General features: G+C 38.9%; 1 protein-coding gene across 1 annotated transcript; it reads left to right on the top strand.

Annotated features, from left to right (window-relative positions):
• The first annotated feature begins 5333 nt into the window (after positions 1–5333).
• On the top strand, positions 5334–11707 carry LOC104449624 (vacuolar protein sorting-associated protein 45 homolog). Its single transcript, XM_010063850.3, has 13 exons — positions 5334–5590; positions 5768–5969; positions 6075–6154; positions 6382–6609; positions 7357–7482; positions 7597–7677; positions 7774–7915; positions 8040–8218; positions 8926–9081; positions 9605–9712; positions 9784–9905; positions 10537–10668; positions 10989–11707. Exons 1-13 carry the CDS (start codon positions 5501–5503, stop codon positions 11047–11049), a joined length of 1707 nt encoding a protein of 568 aa, XP_010062152.1. The 5' UTR covers positions 5334–5500; the 3' UTR covers positions 11050–11707.
• Positions 11708–17026: the final 5319 nt, after the last annotated feature.

The raw sequence follows: 17026 nt of genomic DNA, 5'->3' as shown, positions 1-17026 counted from the left end.
AATCTACGTGGCACCGAGTGGTCATGGTAGGCGAATTTCTTACCCTTAGTGAGAGATTAGTTGATTGTTAACTAGCATCGGACACCCTCAAAAGTTAATAAAAGAAAGAAAACAAAAAAAAGGTTTTTTGCTTTTAACATCGGTATCCCTCTCATCATAAATTAATACGTCTACGAACAATAGAATTCAAGATTTTTTAGTATGCATAACTTCAGAATTCTACCTAACAAAAACGCTGCGATGACAATCTAGATATCTATTGAAAGACAAGTCCACATATATATGATGTAAAATTTTAAGTACAATTAAGATTTATATCAACATAATGTTGTCCATCAATAATATTCAATCCGTACATGCTCCCCACCCCCTCAGGGCATATCGAACTCCATTTGTATCTACAGGTTTTACCGTTTTCTTTGTTTTGGTAAATTACTAGCGATGATTGATGACAAGTTAATATTGCCTTTGTCAAGTCTCTCAACGGATCAAAGCAACGGTATAAATTAAATCTTGAGTTTTATTTAAGATGTGTTTTTCTGTTATAGAATAATTCTGAATATCATGGGTAATCCTTGCAAAGTCCAAGCTTACATGAATCACCATTTCAATTCCTAAACTTATTATATGAAAGTCAATTCAATCCCAAATTTTTAAATTTTACCAATTGAGGCATCAACATATGCATGAAATTCCAATATAACCCTTCCAATCGAAATCCGAAAGTTTAGTATTAAATTAGTATCTATACAATAGATTGATGACTAGTCGGGTAATATCTTCTTGCCCTAAGTTTATGCTTTATTTTGAAACTAAATGCATAGACAAAAAGAGATGACTCATGTGTGTTAGAGAAAACTTCCAACAAATTTTGAAGTTGACAAAACTTTCGACTAAAACATATTTGTCTTGAAGAATGATATTTTAAGTATATGGTCGATAAGTTTATTGTAGCATCTGGACTGAATCCATTCATACACATTCTCATATTTTCAATACATTCTCAGTCAGAGAAGAAAAAAACTTTTCATCTTGACATCTTCAGAACAAGAAAAAAAACTTTTCATCTTGACATCCTCATAACGTAAAAACTAAATAAATATTGAAATTTGTTCACTAATCCAAAGGGAAACAAATCTAGAATGAGATTATCACATATTCGACAATGGCTAGCAATTTGGGTTGGATTTCACATCTTTGTGAAAGATTTACTAAATCAAATGAATTGGGAAATCAATATTGAAGACAAGTTCTTTCTAAATGAAGGAGCTCTATTTATGAAGACCAAGAATATGATTGTATGGGTGATCTTAATCAAGTGAATATTCTATTTTTATAGTCCTGTCCATTGACCAAAATGGAAGACAATCCTTTGGAAGCTGTTTAACGGTTAGTTTTGGAAGTTGAGGAATATATAAGGAGATCATGGGACTAAGAAGCAAGTAAGAGATGAGGCTTAAAATCTATGATTCCAAAGTTTGAGCAAACACTTATCTTTCACGTACTCAAATGTTTGTAACTTATGAGAGAAATATCAAAAGAGTGAATTAGTGAGAGAGTGTGATCTATCACGGAGTGTTTGCATTGAAAGTAATAATCTCATATTGATCCTATAATGAAATTCATCTACGTGAAAGAAGAGTAGATATAGGCTTTATCTAAGTCGAATCACTATAAATGTGCAATTTCTCTTACTCTTATTCTCTTATTGTTTATTGCAAAAGTCTATTGCACACTCATAGGTTGCTCTTAGAGTCTATTCTACCGTATAATAGATTTTAAACTTTGTTCTAAAATGTAGATCTCATGCAGACTTGGATTTTTACTTGCTTTATTATGTATTAATTTGTCGAGATTTTATTTTATACATATTCATCTCCTCTGGGTGATGGAGGCTACCGACATTACTATGAACCGACAAGATGAAAACTGTATTAACTAACATCTTATTTTTTTAATAAGGAGTTCCGATTTTTAAGGTGAGTAAAAAAAGGGAAAAACAATAAACATATCCCTCAGGCGGGAAGTTGAGCGGTAGTGGGCTTCCATGGTATTCTTCCGCTTTGGTTAAGAATTAAATAGCGGATTGCCGCGGAATTATTTATACTCGAGTCCCGAGTCTTTTGTCTGCTGCACCACCCTAAATTTGCTCTAGCATGTGCATTATAACATGGCTAAATGACACTCTGGGGATAAGTGCATTGGACCGTCTGTTACAGGATCGTGACTACTTTTTTTTTTTTTTTAGTAACTTAGGAAACCTTGCATGGCCGACAGCCGGAGGTAAACTATAAAGGCGACACGTGTTAGCCACCACACATGCCACTAGGTAAGTTGTCAAAAGTCTCAAAATTAGCCTTTCTGCAAGGCAAGTTGCAGGAGCTTTGAACACCAGACCTCCTCGATGGAAGTTTAGTGCCTACCCAACTGAGCCACCGTGATGGGTGGTTATAGGATCGTGACTTCTTATCATATATCGAGTGAATTTTCGATTGGTTTGCATCGCTAATATCTACTATCTCGTGTACAGAGACTTCATGGCTTCCGGTGCACTGGTGGAGCTGACCTCATGGACTATACCATCTATGAGTAGATCGTAGTGGGTGGTGGTGGGCATGAGAATCATAATTTGATGGGAGGCGACACATCGAATTCTACGAAATAACCAAAAAAAATTTAAAGAATCTACGTCAATAAAAATCTTTAATTTCTCGCTTATAATTATCATTAGGCAATTAACGGTATAATCAACCACCTGCATTTAGGCCCCACAAGGCCCACAACACATTACCGCAACATGAGGAAAATATTCACGAACAACGAGAAGATTTTTCATGAGATTCAGCAAATGATTTTTAAATCAATAAGAAGGACCAATTTATGATAAATATTACAGTAATAACTACAAAATCTCGTTATTATGATTTTAACAGAAGATGACATTTTCTTTCGGCTGACAAGAAGATGAAAATCAGTCACCATAAATTACCGACGCTAAACATTTATTTGATTTTTACGAATGCAACTAAAAGCTAACTCCAAAGGTTTGAAAATCCTTACCCATCAGGCATTTCCTGTGTAGTTACCAAAGTGCGCTCTGTTTTAAATTAAGTTATCTATGATTGCTTGCAAAACTAACTAATTTACGTGTGGAAGGTGAAGCTATTTATTGTTTCGGTAAGAAGCGGAAAAATTATATATAAAAAAAAAGTTATAGATCTATTGTATAATGGCAAATAATTTAGTCATCGTAAATCTTTTAACGACTTTATAATGTGGTCATTTTGACCAATTTTGTGTAAAAGGTAGTTAACGTGGACATAAGTCATTTTACGGTAAAAAAATGCTTCAAGTGCTATAACTTTGCTCAAAGGACACTTAAGTGCTATAACTTACGAAAGGTACACTTAAGTGCCACATTCGAAGAAAAATGGATCATTTAAGTGTCACTTTGGCCAAAACGCCGACGTGGTATTTTTCCGGTGAAGCATGCCCAAAACGACATTGTTTTGCATGATGATGTGGCAAAATAATGCAAAAACGGCATCGTTTTAAGCTGATGTGGTAAAAAATAATAATAGAATTAATTAAATTAAATTTAGTTAAAATATTTAAAAATAATAATTTAAAAATTGAATTTAGTTAAAATAAAAAAATTAATTTTAAATTAATTTAAAAAAAAAAAAGAAAAAGAAAAAAAAAGGGGGGATATAAAAAAATTTGTGAAAATCACCTAAGTTAGCGATATCAAGTCAAAATCAGTTGGAATAGTTACATCGGTAAATCATTAAAAAAATTATGATTAAATTAGATAAATCAAAAAAATTCACGATCGAATTAACGTCTACAGATAAATTCATGACATGTATTTTCGGTAATTATGCCGATAAGAACCCTAACTTCATTTCGAGTTTATCGTGTTCGTTCTGTTTTTCTTTAATAAACAATCGCGAGATCGTGGGTGGACTCGGGAGATGCTTTCCTTTGCTTTATTACCCCAACTTTTCTTACGCACCTAATCATGCGATTTTCGTCGAATCATTATGATTCCGTCGAAATTTTGCGATAGCGCTTTCCCGCGAAATGCGCGGGTACACGTCTTAGTTGCTGATAATAAAAAATTTTAAAAAAGGAAAAATCACGACTAGTGCTGGACCGTGTTTTGATAGGGAACTCGGTTGAAAATTACAATTGGGCTTCAATGCTGAGGTCGTGGGCCCAATTTTATGGGCTTCAAGCCCAAATGATGGGGCCGTGGAACTTTTACCCTTTGAAGTTCAAATGGATAGCATCACTTGGAGCTACTGAGGTTCCACCTAACCACTTCTTAGTGGGCAATTTCCAGTTGCAAGGTGAGTACCGCCAGGCGCCCACCAAGATCCTACTCACCTTTTCGACCAAAAATAAATAAAATCCTACTCACCCCTCCTCCACGGTTAAGAAGAAGCAAGCACATAAATAACTCGTCGCCATCGCCCCTTTCTTAATATGTGTCAAGTGTAAGGGGTGGCAACCCCTAATGACATGACCTGGATTTATTGAGGAATGTCCGATCCATCGTGATATGGGAAGGTTTAATTACCGTTTTGATAAAAGAAGCAAATTACAATCATGAGAAAATTATTCAAGTAAGGGAAAATGACACAAATGATTATAAACTTTGGCCCGATGTATAATATGATCCGTGAACTCTCACTTTGTTTAATATAGTCTCTAAACTTTATATAAATGTGTAATGTACTCCATGCATTTTTAATTTGTTTAATATGATTTTGAACTTTTGGTACATATTCAATTTAGTATTTGTACTTTATCAAAATGTTCAATATTATTTCCAAACTTAAATTGATATAATGACAATATTGAATATTTTTTTTATATAATTCATGGATTGAATTAAACATGTATCAAAAGTCTATGGATCGCATTTAACAAATCAAAAGTTCCTAGACCATATCATACATTTGGATAAAATTTAGGGATCATATTGAATAAATTAAAAGTTTAGGAACTATATTGCATATTAATTAAAGTTTAGAGATCATTTGTATTATTATCCCTTTTAAGTAAGTACAATGGCACGAAACAAATTGTGAATTCCTCGTATAGAAGTTGCCGTGGGCGACAGCGGGGCGGGCTGAAGGTGACGCGGGCAAGATATCAACAATTTCAAGCTTTGCGCTCATTCGTCCGTCGGGCCTAGACAGGCCCGGACCGAAACGGGCCGTCGCTATGACCGACCTGAAAACTCGTCTTAGGGGGAAAATTAAAAAAAAAAAAAAAGAGGAGAAAAAAGAAGAAGAAAAAAGCAGTTAAAAACCAAAACGCACGAAATCTTGCGCGTTCGTAGTCCTCAACGGTGTGGTCACCTGATTTTGCTTTGATGCTTCGACGTCCGATCCCGTCCGCTGCTCAGATCTGAAAATCTGGCCTGACGGTCGGCACCGGCAGGTTTCGAAGGAGGAGGAGCTCCGGCGAAGAAGACGGCGATCGGCCAAAAATGGTGCTGGTCTCGGCCGTGCGGGATTACGTCAACCGGATGCTGCAGGACATATCCGGGATGAAGGTCCTCGTCCTCGATGCTCAAACCGTAAGCCTCCTCCTTCGACTCTCGATCGCTCCCCCGCGCGTATTGTCTCTCCCAATCGTTTGCCGTTTGCTCGCTTCTGCTTGCGGAATTGCTCGATCGAGCGATCGGGCGAGGGATGCGGTGCTGATTGGGATTCTGCGTTTTTTATGTGTTTGCGGTGGTTGCTGTGATTCGCAGGTCAGCGTGGTCAGCGTGGTGTATTCGCAGTCCGAGCTTCTGAAGAAGGAGGTGTTCCTGGTGGAGATGGTGGACTCCGTCTCCAAGTCTAGGGAATCGATGTCGCATCTCAAGGCGGTTTGCTTTCTCCGCCCGACGTCGGAGAACGTTCAGCATCTGCGGCGGCAGCTCGCGAGCCCTAGGTTCGGAGAGTATCACCTCTGTGAGTTTCTCTAATCTCTGCGTCGAAGGTGAAATTGGATGTTCGCTTGAGATGATCGTGGATGGGAATGAAAGAGTGATGATCATTGATGCCGAACTTTTGTAGTTTTCTCGAACATACTGAAGGATACGCAGATACATGTTTTGGCTGATTCGGATGAGCTAGAGATTGTTCAACAAGTTCAGGTACTCGCCGTTCTCTTTTTAGATGTGTATTGCAAATCGCTCTTGACTAGTTTTACAATTCACTTCCATGACAAAATATGCAAATGAAGACCCATGTTCACTCACTTTTTTTATTAATTTGTTGTTAATATTAGCGCAAAGTTCAGTTGATCATGGCTTTGTAGTATTAGCTTGTAGTGCCATCATCTTTTCTGTTGTTAGATCCAACCGCCGATTTGATATTGCAGGAGTTTTATGCAGATTTTGTTGCTATAGACCCTTTCCATTTCACATTGAATATTCCGACAAATCACATGTATATGCTCCCAGCAGTTGTCGACCCCCCAAGGTTGCAGCAATTCTGTGACCGAGTTGTTGATGGTGTCACTGCAGTATTCTTGGCCATGAAACGGAGACCTGTGATCCGCTACCAAAGGACATCTGACATTGCAAAAAGGATAGCACAAGAAGCATCGGTAAGTTGGATTTGAATGCAAGAGATTCTCGGGAAAATAGTATGGTTCTAGGACATATATTTTGATGTTTTTCTTAGTTTGGGCTGTGGAGTTCTATTCAAATACAGTAGACTGCTGTAATGATTTGGAATTAGGAAACAATGTGCTTTTGTAAGATATGGATGGACCTTGGGATGCATAAAGTTTTACCCTTTTTTCCCCACTAGTCCTGTGGATGTCTTCCCAAGACCTTTTTTTTCCCGTCATTGTACTTAGCTTCTGCTGAGTTGATATATCTCCTTTATTCAGTAGATTGGGCTTTTCTTCTGGGAGTAAATTTGGAAACTCTACTAAATGTAGAAGTTTGCCTTCGCTTTTGTGTGCATCTTATATGCTTCCATGCCCAGGCTTATTCATAGTAAATTTCTTCCCTTTTTGTCTAACGGTCAAATTGCATCTTCCTAATTTGCATGCAGTAATTGTATGGTTTACTTGATTTTTTCAATACGTCCATCTTGCAACACTCAAACCACTTGCCTGTTAACATAGATGGTTTGGTATGATAGAAATCCCTTCAAAGATTTGTTTGATGAAGCAACTAGTAAATCGCCCTTCAAAATTGTGTGTACTTTTGACTTTTTCCTTCCTTAGTGGTTACATATTTATTATTATTATTTATTTTTTTTGCTTGGCGGGTTACTGAGGTTGAATATAGAGAAGGGAGAACCTGATTTTCTTTGTTTTTTCTTTAATGGTAAATGTTGGCAGAAGTTGATGTATCAACAGGAAAGTGGGCTTTTTGATTTCAGACGAACAGAAGTTGCTCCATTGCTGCTGATAATTGATAGGAGGGACGATCCTGTGACTCCATTGCTGAATCAATGGACTTATCAGGTATACAATGACCATCAGTATTACTAAACAAATACCTTATTCTTGCATAAAAATGCCTGATCATCTACTTTGGAGTATGGAGAGCAACTCATTGGTTTTATGAAATTGTTTTAGGCAATGGTTCACGAGCTGCTTGGAATTGAAGATAACAAAGTTGACTTAAGAAGCATGGAGAAGCTGCCTACAGATCAGCAGGTTGTTTTCTTTCTGCCTTTCTCTATCTTGATTTCCATAATGAATTATGCATGTGTCTGATTTTATAATTGTTTTTCTGTTGTGTTCACATTACAGGAGGTTGTACTTTCATCTGAACAAGATGCTTTTTTCAAAGCTAACATGTATGAGAATTTTGGTGACATTGGAATGAACATCAAACGGATGGTTGACGAATTTCAGCAACTTGCCAAAAGTAACCAAAGCATCCAGACAATAGGTTTGTATAGAACAGCATGAAAGCTTTGTACGATTTGACTTTGTATTATAATGATCTCTTAGTACCACCACTCTGTGGAAGCATAATACATATGGTATTTACCCAATGGTCTGATGTTCTGCAGAGGACATGGCCAAATTTGTTGATAACTACCCTGAGTATAGGAAAATGCATGGGAATGTTTCAAAGCATGTGACGTTGGTCACAGAGATGAGCAAGATAGTTGAAGAGCGAAAGCTGATGGTAGTTTCAGAGACAGAGCAGGAATTGGCTTGTAATGGTGGCCAGGTGGCAGCTTTTGAGGTACTGTCAGCATTTATTCTATGCAACATGGAGAGGTCATCTAATGTGCATAATTTGATGTGTTACTCTGTGGGTGTTTGGTTGCTTTGGGGACTCGGGGTCTGCAATCATTTAATTAAGATCAAAACTGGGAAAGATAGTTCTAAATATGTTGGCACATGATTCTTTGTATTTGATATAAATAACATGCTCATTTATCAATGCTTACAATTTAGCGAAATTAGCTTAGCTTCATGTCTGGAGCTTTGTCATTGAAGTTAACAAGATGGGATTGTTCATGGACAAGAGTTGTGTTTGTTCAGAAGTTTTGCTGGCATGAATATAAACCTTGCAAATGTAAATGGCTTGATAGGCAAATCCCACTGATTAAAGGGGTGCTGCAGCTTCCACAAGGTGGTTGTTGAACACTTCAAGTATCAGCTCCTCCACGGCTGCAGCATCTTAACCTGCTTTTTGAAAACAGCTTCACTCAATAACTCGCTGGTTCAGAGAGCTCAAGTCGTTGAAATTTTCATGGGGTGAAATTCTTCTGATTTTGACTGACCTCTATATGCTTCTGCATTTTCTTTAATACTCTTTGGAAATGTTTCTATTGTTTTATATTTAATTGTAATTTTCCGACAGGAAAGTATAATTTTTGTTTCTGCTTAGTCAATTCAGAATGTTGGCATTTGGTTCTGATAATCACTTTTAAATTTTTTATTTAGGCAGTGACGAATCTTCTGAACAATGAAAGCGTGTCCAATATCGATCGACTGCGCTTAGTGATGTTGTATGCACTTCGATATGAAAAGGAGAGCCCTGTCCAGTTGATGCAACTTTTTAACAAGCTGGCTGCTCGATCTGCCAAGTACAAGCCTGGGGTAAGAGAGAGACTATTCTTGTTAGCATACTCTGAGTCTCTGAATAATGTTTAGACCCAAAAGGGAAACTGATACTAATAGTACTATCCTCCTTTTGAAGAATGATTTTACTATTTTCCCTCATTATCTATTCCCTCATGCTGTGAAGACACAGAAGGGAAACTGATGCCCTTTTGATGGCCATCTATTTTGATGCGGATGTTTAGTGCAGTTGCGCTGTTATTAGATACCAATGTGCTGTGTCATGTGATGACCACTTATCGAGTAAAAAGAAAAATGGAAAAAGAAGACATGGTGATCAAGGATTCTTTTCTCGTGCAATATACTGGCTGAGGGAACACATAAACCTGCACATTCAATATGATTGGCTTTTTCTCTCACTCTTTCTGTCAAAAACATTAATTTTGGATATCTATATTCGGAAGTTCATATTGTAGTGCATATGGCATTTTGTAGTCTTATACATGTGAATCTTCCTAGTGATTAAATCAGGAAATAACTGTGCCTATATCATGAATTCCAGCTAGTTCAATTCTTACTGAAGCAAGCTGGTGTGGATAAACGGACAGGAGATCTTTTTGGGAATCGAGATTTTCTAAATATTGCACGCAACATGGCACGTGGATTGAAGGTCTGCTCAGTGAAGTGGGGTTCTCGTGACACAGATATGCTGTCAAAACTGATAGTGTCTCTCTGTTTCAGGGGGTGGAGAATGTATATACGCAACATCAACCTCTTTTGTTCCAAACCATGGAGAGCATCATAAAGGGCCGACTGCGAGATGTGGATTATCCATTTGTTGGGAACCATTTCCAGCAGGGCAGGTGTGTTCGTGCTTCTCTCTGTAATGATGCACATTGCACCTCCGTTTTGATCTCAGAGTTTGTCATTCCTTGAAATCACTCAATTTATGTGTCTTTTGGGTGAAGGCTTCTGCTTGGATTGTTGTGGACATTTTCTGGTTCTTTCTCAAGTTTGATCACTTTTTAGAATTTATCCCACTCGTCGTCATGAAGTAAGAGTTATGATGGTTTTACTATTGCAAATTTTAGCATAAATGTGCTTTCTGGATGTGAAATTAGATGCTCAATTTGATGGGAGTTACTAAAACATGAATATATAAATTACATAATGCATCCTTGCCTTTGGCATAGATTGTAGGATATGTTTTATACCGTCACCTAGTGGTCCTAGGTCATGAATTCAGTCTCTTGTGAAGCAGTATGGATGAGTGTCAGAACTGGTGAAGCTAGAATGTGGTTTGAATCGGTGTTTTCAAAGGAATTAAACCTCTGTATGGGCGTGTGAAGTTTTTGTTTTTTGGAAAAAGGAGGGGGGTGATTCAGAAAGAGTGTTCCTGTGAATGTGTAAGATAAATTTGTTGGAAGGTTGCATTTGACTTTGAGATCCTACATGATGTGCCATGCAGCTTTGAGTTCGGATTTTTGTTTGCAGGCCACAAGAGGTAGTTATTTTCATTGTTGGCGGGACAACTTATGAGGAATCACGGTCTGTTGCTCTTCAAAATGCTAGCAATGTGGGAGTTCGTTTTATTCTTGGCGGTTCTGTAATACTCAATTCAAGAAGGTAATGTGCAACACCCGATAGTCATATGGTAGGGCATATCTAGGAAGGAGTTTATCGATGCAGAGGTCGCTGCACTTTAGTATGTCAACTGTCCATGAACTTAAAACGGCTTAGCAGTTAGCTTTTGCTTGATGCTGGCCTAATCTTTCTTGTGGCTTTTGGCATCTCAAGTGGGGATATTCACATTATCTTTTTGTCAAGTCCATCCCTAGGGATGTTTTCTGTGGCTTTCTTTCATAGCCTGGGATTTTATAATTGGGGAAGGGCTTATGTGGAACTTGACGATTTTCATCATTAAAGGAATCTGCTCTGCTATGTAGGTTTTTGAAAGACCTGGAAGAAGCTCAGAGAATTGCTCGTTCCAGCACCAACATGGTGTGAAGATCAGATCCTCTTTGCGGCAATTACCAGTTATGCTGTTTATGTTACAATTTCATCCACAGAGTTTACTATCTGGAGCAGCTTGTTAATATCATTAGAAGAAAGCTTGCTCCTTCGGGATCAAGCCATGCAGTAGAACATCTACTCAGCTCTTCACGATTAACTCGGATACTTTCCTGCTCCAGTCATATAGATTTTGCTTTGGGATATAGAAAAGAGATCATATTCGCATGGCCCTATGGCTTTTTGGTAAAACCACAATGAGGATACAAATTTTGTGTTCTTGGAGAAAATGATGGTGACTCGCAAGATCAGACTTTTCCTCCTCGATATTTGACATAGAAGTGCGGACGCCTCGCTTAACATGAAGCTGTATGGACTAGTAGCAAAGCTGTGATTATCTTAAACTGGTTTAGTTAAGAGGAATCCGAGATTGATTTTACAGGGCATTGTCTGTAATCTTTGATGTACCTGGGTTTACAAATTGGTCTTTTGGTTTTGTATAATGGTTTTTGCGGTGAAAGACCCGTATCATGTGATCGGAAACACAGTGACGTTCCTCTTTCTGTCAGTAGTTCATCTTGTTTGTCTCAAAACCTGAAGCGCTTATCGCTTTCGATTTTCTATGCAATGGACTCTGCATGTTGCCCGCCGAATATATGCTGCTTCAGTTTTCTTATGCTGCAAATTTCGACGGAGGATGGCGGACTCTGGCGTTGCACACCAATTTCGCCATGCACGCAATAATTGCTTATGCACGCAATAATTGCTTGCGCCCGCTCACTGGGGCTACTTGGATTGCTGTCGAAACCGAATCTATTTTGTCAGTAGTTAAAACAAAAGTCACTCTCAGAAACCATGTAATGAGAAATTTCGCTGAAGGTAAATGTTGGTAAGTCTCTTGAGAGCCACACGAAAATAGCAGAGATTATTTCGTGATTACTATAGTGGAAGTATTAACCTTATTACGAAAGTGTAATTAAATTTTAAAATTTTGAAAAAGTGTAATTAAATTTTAAAATTTTGAAAAAAAAGATAATCAAGTTTTAAAATTTACTATGAAAGTGTAATCAAATCCTAGAACTTTTAAAATGTACAATCAATAGGAATTTTTTTGTTGATCGATTGAAGGACTTTATTGAATCAACTTAATAAGTTTTATATAAATTTCAATATTCAATTACAATTTCGTGACAAGTTTTAGGACTTATAAAATATTAAGTTCCTTTTGTTTTATTGAGAATTTTGCGATAACAAGCTCCCGATGAAGTTTATTCTTATGTGTTTCACGTTTTAATTTTTCTTTAATTTGTCAATAAATGAAAACTTTTAAGTTATGTAGATATTTATAAATTATTTTAACCGATTTTTTTAAATAAATAAATAAAAATCTTCATTTATTTGAATTTTGGAGGAAGGTTCTTAAGCGGAGATCTGAAGTAGATTTTTCTTCATTCCAAGCTGTGGACAGAGTTGTAACAGGAAAGTATCAACTGGGTTTTTGAACTGGAGAATTACCCTATATAATATAACCTCTTCACGCCAAAATAAAATAAAATACAAGAACTATGTCAATTTAACATTAAATATTTTTTGCATTTTGCCAATTAAATCCACTCATTAATTTTTGTTGGAAATTGTTGACGTGATTGTTTTGGGAGCAACCAACATTTTATTAACGCATGGAGTTCGTTTTCTACTCGGAGACTTCTTTTGTCTTTTCCTTTTTAGTTTAATATCAGTTGTGTGAAAGTATCTCTAAGAGAATTTTTTTTTTTTTAACTGTCCAGGTTCCTATTATTCTTTTGGGATAGGGAGGAAAGCCTTGAGGAATAATGCTTTTCTTAGTCAAACCTTATTTGCTTAATCCCACATACACCGGCTAAATGTTGATAAGTCTCTTAAGAGGCATACGAAAATAGCACAGTCAGCTTTATAATTATTTTGTTTTTTTGTTGAGAATTTTGAGATAATAAGTTTCATTATTCTTACGGATTTGGCATTTGAACTTTTATCTAATTTTTCAATAAGCCAAACCTTTAATAATACGCAGAGAACAACATGCAAAGCTATAGATTATTTTAACCTAATTCTTGAAATAAAATAAAAAACAATCTTCTTTTATTCGGACTTCGGAGGAAAACTCCTAAGCGGAGGAGATGTGAAGTAGATTTTTCTCTCACTTCCAAGCTGGACAGAGAGTCGTTATAGGAAAAGTTATAGGAAAGTCTTAGCAGTTAAGATTGAAGAGGAAAGCCGAGTCGAACTCGGGAGCTGCCCCATATAACATACCCTCTTCCAGTTCCAGTTCCAGTTCCAGTTCCAGTTCCAGCTCCCGCCAGAAGACCACAAGAACCAAGGTTTCTCCTCAGTTCATTGCATATATGCTGGCCCTGACTTGCCTGATATCATCCATCATCCCGTTCCCTTCTGAGAAACCCCTGAGAAGCAAAAAAGAATGAGCAGTCCCGTGCAGATCCCTCGAAGAAAGCGCACTGCCCTCAAGGCGCCGGCCATGGCCAGAGAGCGTCGGCTCCGTCGGCTCGTGGATTTCGGCAACAAAGTGAAGCTCCGGTTCCCGCACCGCCAAGATGTGTTCGCAGCGTTCTGTGAAACCTGCAGTCTGTGCGAGGAGAAGGGCGAGGAGTGGGTTTTCGGGAAGCTGCGAGATCTCTTTGTGGATCATCAAGATTTGATCGCGGCATTCGTGGAACTTCAGTCGGAAGGTTCCACTCCTCTTGGCGGTGCCCGTGGCTCCGCCGGTCACGAGGCATTTAGCGGCTTGGGGAACGAACTCGCGGTTCTGAACACTGGCGAGAAACCTGAAAAGCCGAAGGGTTCCTTCCGAGAGCCAGTCAAGAACGCTCACCAGCGCGTCCTGTTTAAATGCGAGGACGACATGTGCAACCTGGACGTGACGATCGAGCTCGCTCGATCGGCGATATCCCACATCGGGAGACATCTGGCGGCCGGGCGCCGCGACGGCTGTCGCTTGATGCCTGGAGAGGTGAGGTGCATCAAGACGATGTATGGCAAACAAGGGGCCGAGATGGTGGAGCTCTTGAGGGAGGACCCAGCGCGCACGCTGCCACTTGTATTGAGCCGGCTGCAGCAGAAGCACGACGAGTGGATGGCCTGCCGATCGGATTATCGTGAGATCTGGAAGAAGGCCTTTGCAGAGCACCACCAGCCTTCGTTGGGCCGTAGAGACACCAGCACCGTCAACATTGAGGCGCCCGGGGACGCTGGCACTAGCAGCGCGTCGTGTCCTCCAGCGGAAGCCAAAGTGGAAGCGCCAGAAAATATCGGCGCGAATGTCTGCTTGAATCTTTTTAGTACAAGCCAATGTAGGCTGACAGGACTCATGATTGAGAGTTTTTATGAGACCACGTCTCCAAAAACTTAAATCTTTAGACCGAGGCGTGATTTAATATTTGTATATTCTAATAATGACGTTGTTGTCCGCTGAAATTTTGTCACCTTTTAGGCATAGACATGGCTGATTTAAATTGTTTTCTGTAAAATCAACGGTGATCGCCCTGCTTGTGAACCCAGTCTCTAACGTCACGCTGTCGCTTTCTTTACAAGTCGTCCAATTTTGAGGTCCTGTCAGCATTTAATCTATACGACTTGGCCGTTCCATCTGCCATGCGTAATGAGCTTGATGTGTGTCACTCCGTGTGTTTGGTCGCTTGGAAAGAAAGTTCTAAATATATGTCGCTACACGACTCTTTAAATTTGGTATAAATGACAGATGCTCGTTTACTAACACCTACAAATGAGGGAAATTAGCTTAGCTGCATGTCTGGACCTTTGTCATAGAGGTTAAGACGATTGGAATTTTTCATGGACAAGAGTTGCGTTTGTTTCAGAGGCTGTCAGTTCTGCTGGCATGAATTTGAATGTTGGCAATGAACATGGCTTGATAGGCAATGCCTCGGGTCATGCCTACCTGTTAAATGGGTGCTGTAGCATCTTAACATGCTTTTAGAAAACAGCTTTACTTAAATACCTGCTGGTTCAGAAAGCTCAACTCATTCACGTGTTGATGAGGTTGGAATTCTCCTGGTTTTGACCTCTATGAGCTTCTGCTTTTACGTTAATATTCCTTGTATGGATGTGCGAAACGTCACTTTCTTCTAGTACTTCATAATACCACTAATATGTGTTTGTTATTCTCTGACTAGTGAAGCGCAATATTTGTTTCTGCTGACTCAATTTAGAACGTTGGGATTTGGTTCTAATAACACATGTAAATGTTTCATTTAGGCAGTAATAAATCTTCTGAACAATGAAAGATGTGTCTGATATAGCCCGTCTGCACTTGGTGATGTTGTATCCACTGCCCTGTGAAAAGAAGAGTCCTGTTCAGCTGATGCAACTTTTCAACGAGCTAGCTGCTCGATCGACCAAGCACAAGCCCAGAGTAAGGGAGAGACTACTCTTGGTAGCACACTCCAGACAATACTTAGACCTAAAAAGGGCAACTGATGCTGATAGTATGATCCGCCTCCTTTGAAAGAATAATTGTAATATTTTTCTTTATTTTCTCTTCCCCATGATGCTCTTTTAATGGGCACCTATTGGGATGTGGATGTTTAGTGCTGTATGGGAATCGAGATTTTCTATATATTGCTCACAACACGTCACATGGATTGAAGGTCTGTTAAGTAAAGTGGAATTCTCGTGAGATAGATATGCCGTCGAAACTGAGAGCGACTTCCTGTTGCAGCACCAGCCTCTTTTGTTCCAAACCATGGAGAGCATCACAAAGGGCCGACTGAGAGATGCAGATTATCCATTTGTTTGATCTGAGTGTTTCTGTCGTTCCTTGAAATAATTGACTTCATGTGTGCTCGGAGCGAAGGCCTCTGCTTGGATTGCTGTGGACATTTGCTGGTCCTTATTCTCTTTGATCACTTCTTAGAATTCATCCCACTTGCGTAAGATAAACTTATCTAGAAGGTTGTGTGCGACTTTGAGGACCTACACGACGTGACGTGCAGCATTTTTTTACTCCTGATTTTCGCTTGCTGACCACGAGAGGTTGTCATGTCCATCGTCGGCAGGACAACTTACGAGGAATTATGGTCTGTTGCGGCTCCAAAATGCTAACAATGCGGGAGTTCGTTTCGTCCTTGATGTTTCTGTAGCACTCAAATCTAGAAGGCAAATTGTGCAACTCCCGATTGTCATATGGTAGGAGATATTGAGGGAGGAGGTCATTGATGTACATAGGTCAATATGCAGTAGTACGTCAACTGTCCATGAGCTTAAAGCAGCTTAGCAGTTAGGTCTAAGCACTTGGCTACACCTTTCTTGCGGCCGTTGGCAGCTTGAGTGGGGATTTTATGGTCAGGAAGAGCTTGTGTGGAAGTTGACAAATTGTTATCTTGTATCATCTTATTCAGCCATGCTACAATATGGCCATCCTTTCTTATGAGAATTTGCTCCAAAATGTAGGTTTTTCGAAAGACCCGGAAGAAGCTCAGAGAATTGCTCGTTCCAGTGCCACCATGGTGCGAAGATCAGATCCTCCTCTTGACAATTACCGATTCTGCTGTTTTATGATCGATTCTCATCCGCTATCTATATGGAGCAGCCATCAGAGGAAAGCTTGCTCCTTTGATATCAATTCTTGATGGAAAAAATTATTTTGGTAATTATCCCGTCTTTGATGAACCTAGATTTGCAATTGTTGGTCTTGTTTGTTTCACAACCAAACCCGCCTATGATTTTTATATAGTACAAATCCAACAGAGGACGGCAAACTTTGGAGATGCACACTATAATTGCTCCTGTCCTCTCACCTAGCCTACAATCAGAGACCATGTAACGAGAGACTGCTAACAATTACACCTTGGTAAGTCTCTTAGGAGGTATACCAAATAGCATAGACAATTTTTACAATTCTTTTTTTTTTGTTGTTGAGAATTTTGAGATAACAAGCTCCTTACTAAGATTATTATTACTCATT

This window comes from Eucalyptus grandis, chromosome 6, assembly GCF_016545825.1.
Source record: "Eucalyptus grandis isolate ANBG69807.140 chromosome 6, ASM1654582v1, whole genome shotgun sequence".
Taxonomy (NCBI): Eukaryota; Viridiplantae; Streptophyta; class Magnoliopsida; order Myrtales; family Myrtaceae; genus Eucalyptus; species Eucalyptus grandis.
This window is presented reverse-complemented; position numbering and strand designations above follow the sequence as displayed.

Bases quoted from the DNA above. Each gene is read 5' to 3' on its own strand.
- LOC104449624 (XM_010063850.3), top strand. From the start codon at position 5,501: ATGGTGCTGGTCTCGGCCGTGCGGGATTACGTCAACCGGATGCTGCAG. The intron at 6,155-6,381 runs GTACTCGCCGTT...TTGATATTGCAG, and splicing joins AGATTGTTCAACAAGTTCAG to GAGTTTTATGCAGATTTTGT. The intron at 7,483-7,596 runs GTATACAATGAC...AAATTGTTTTAG, and splicing joins TGAATCAATGGACTTATCAG to GCAATGGTTCACGAGCTGCT.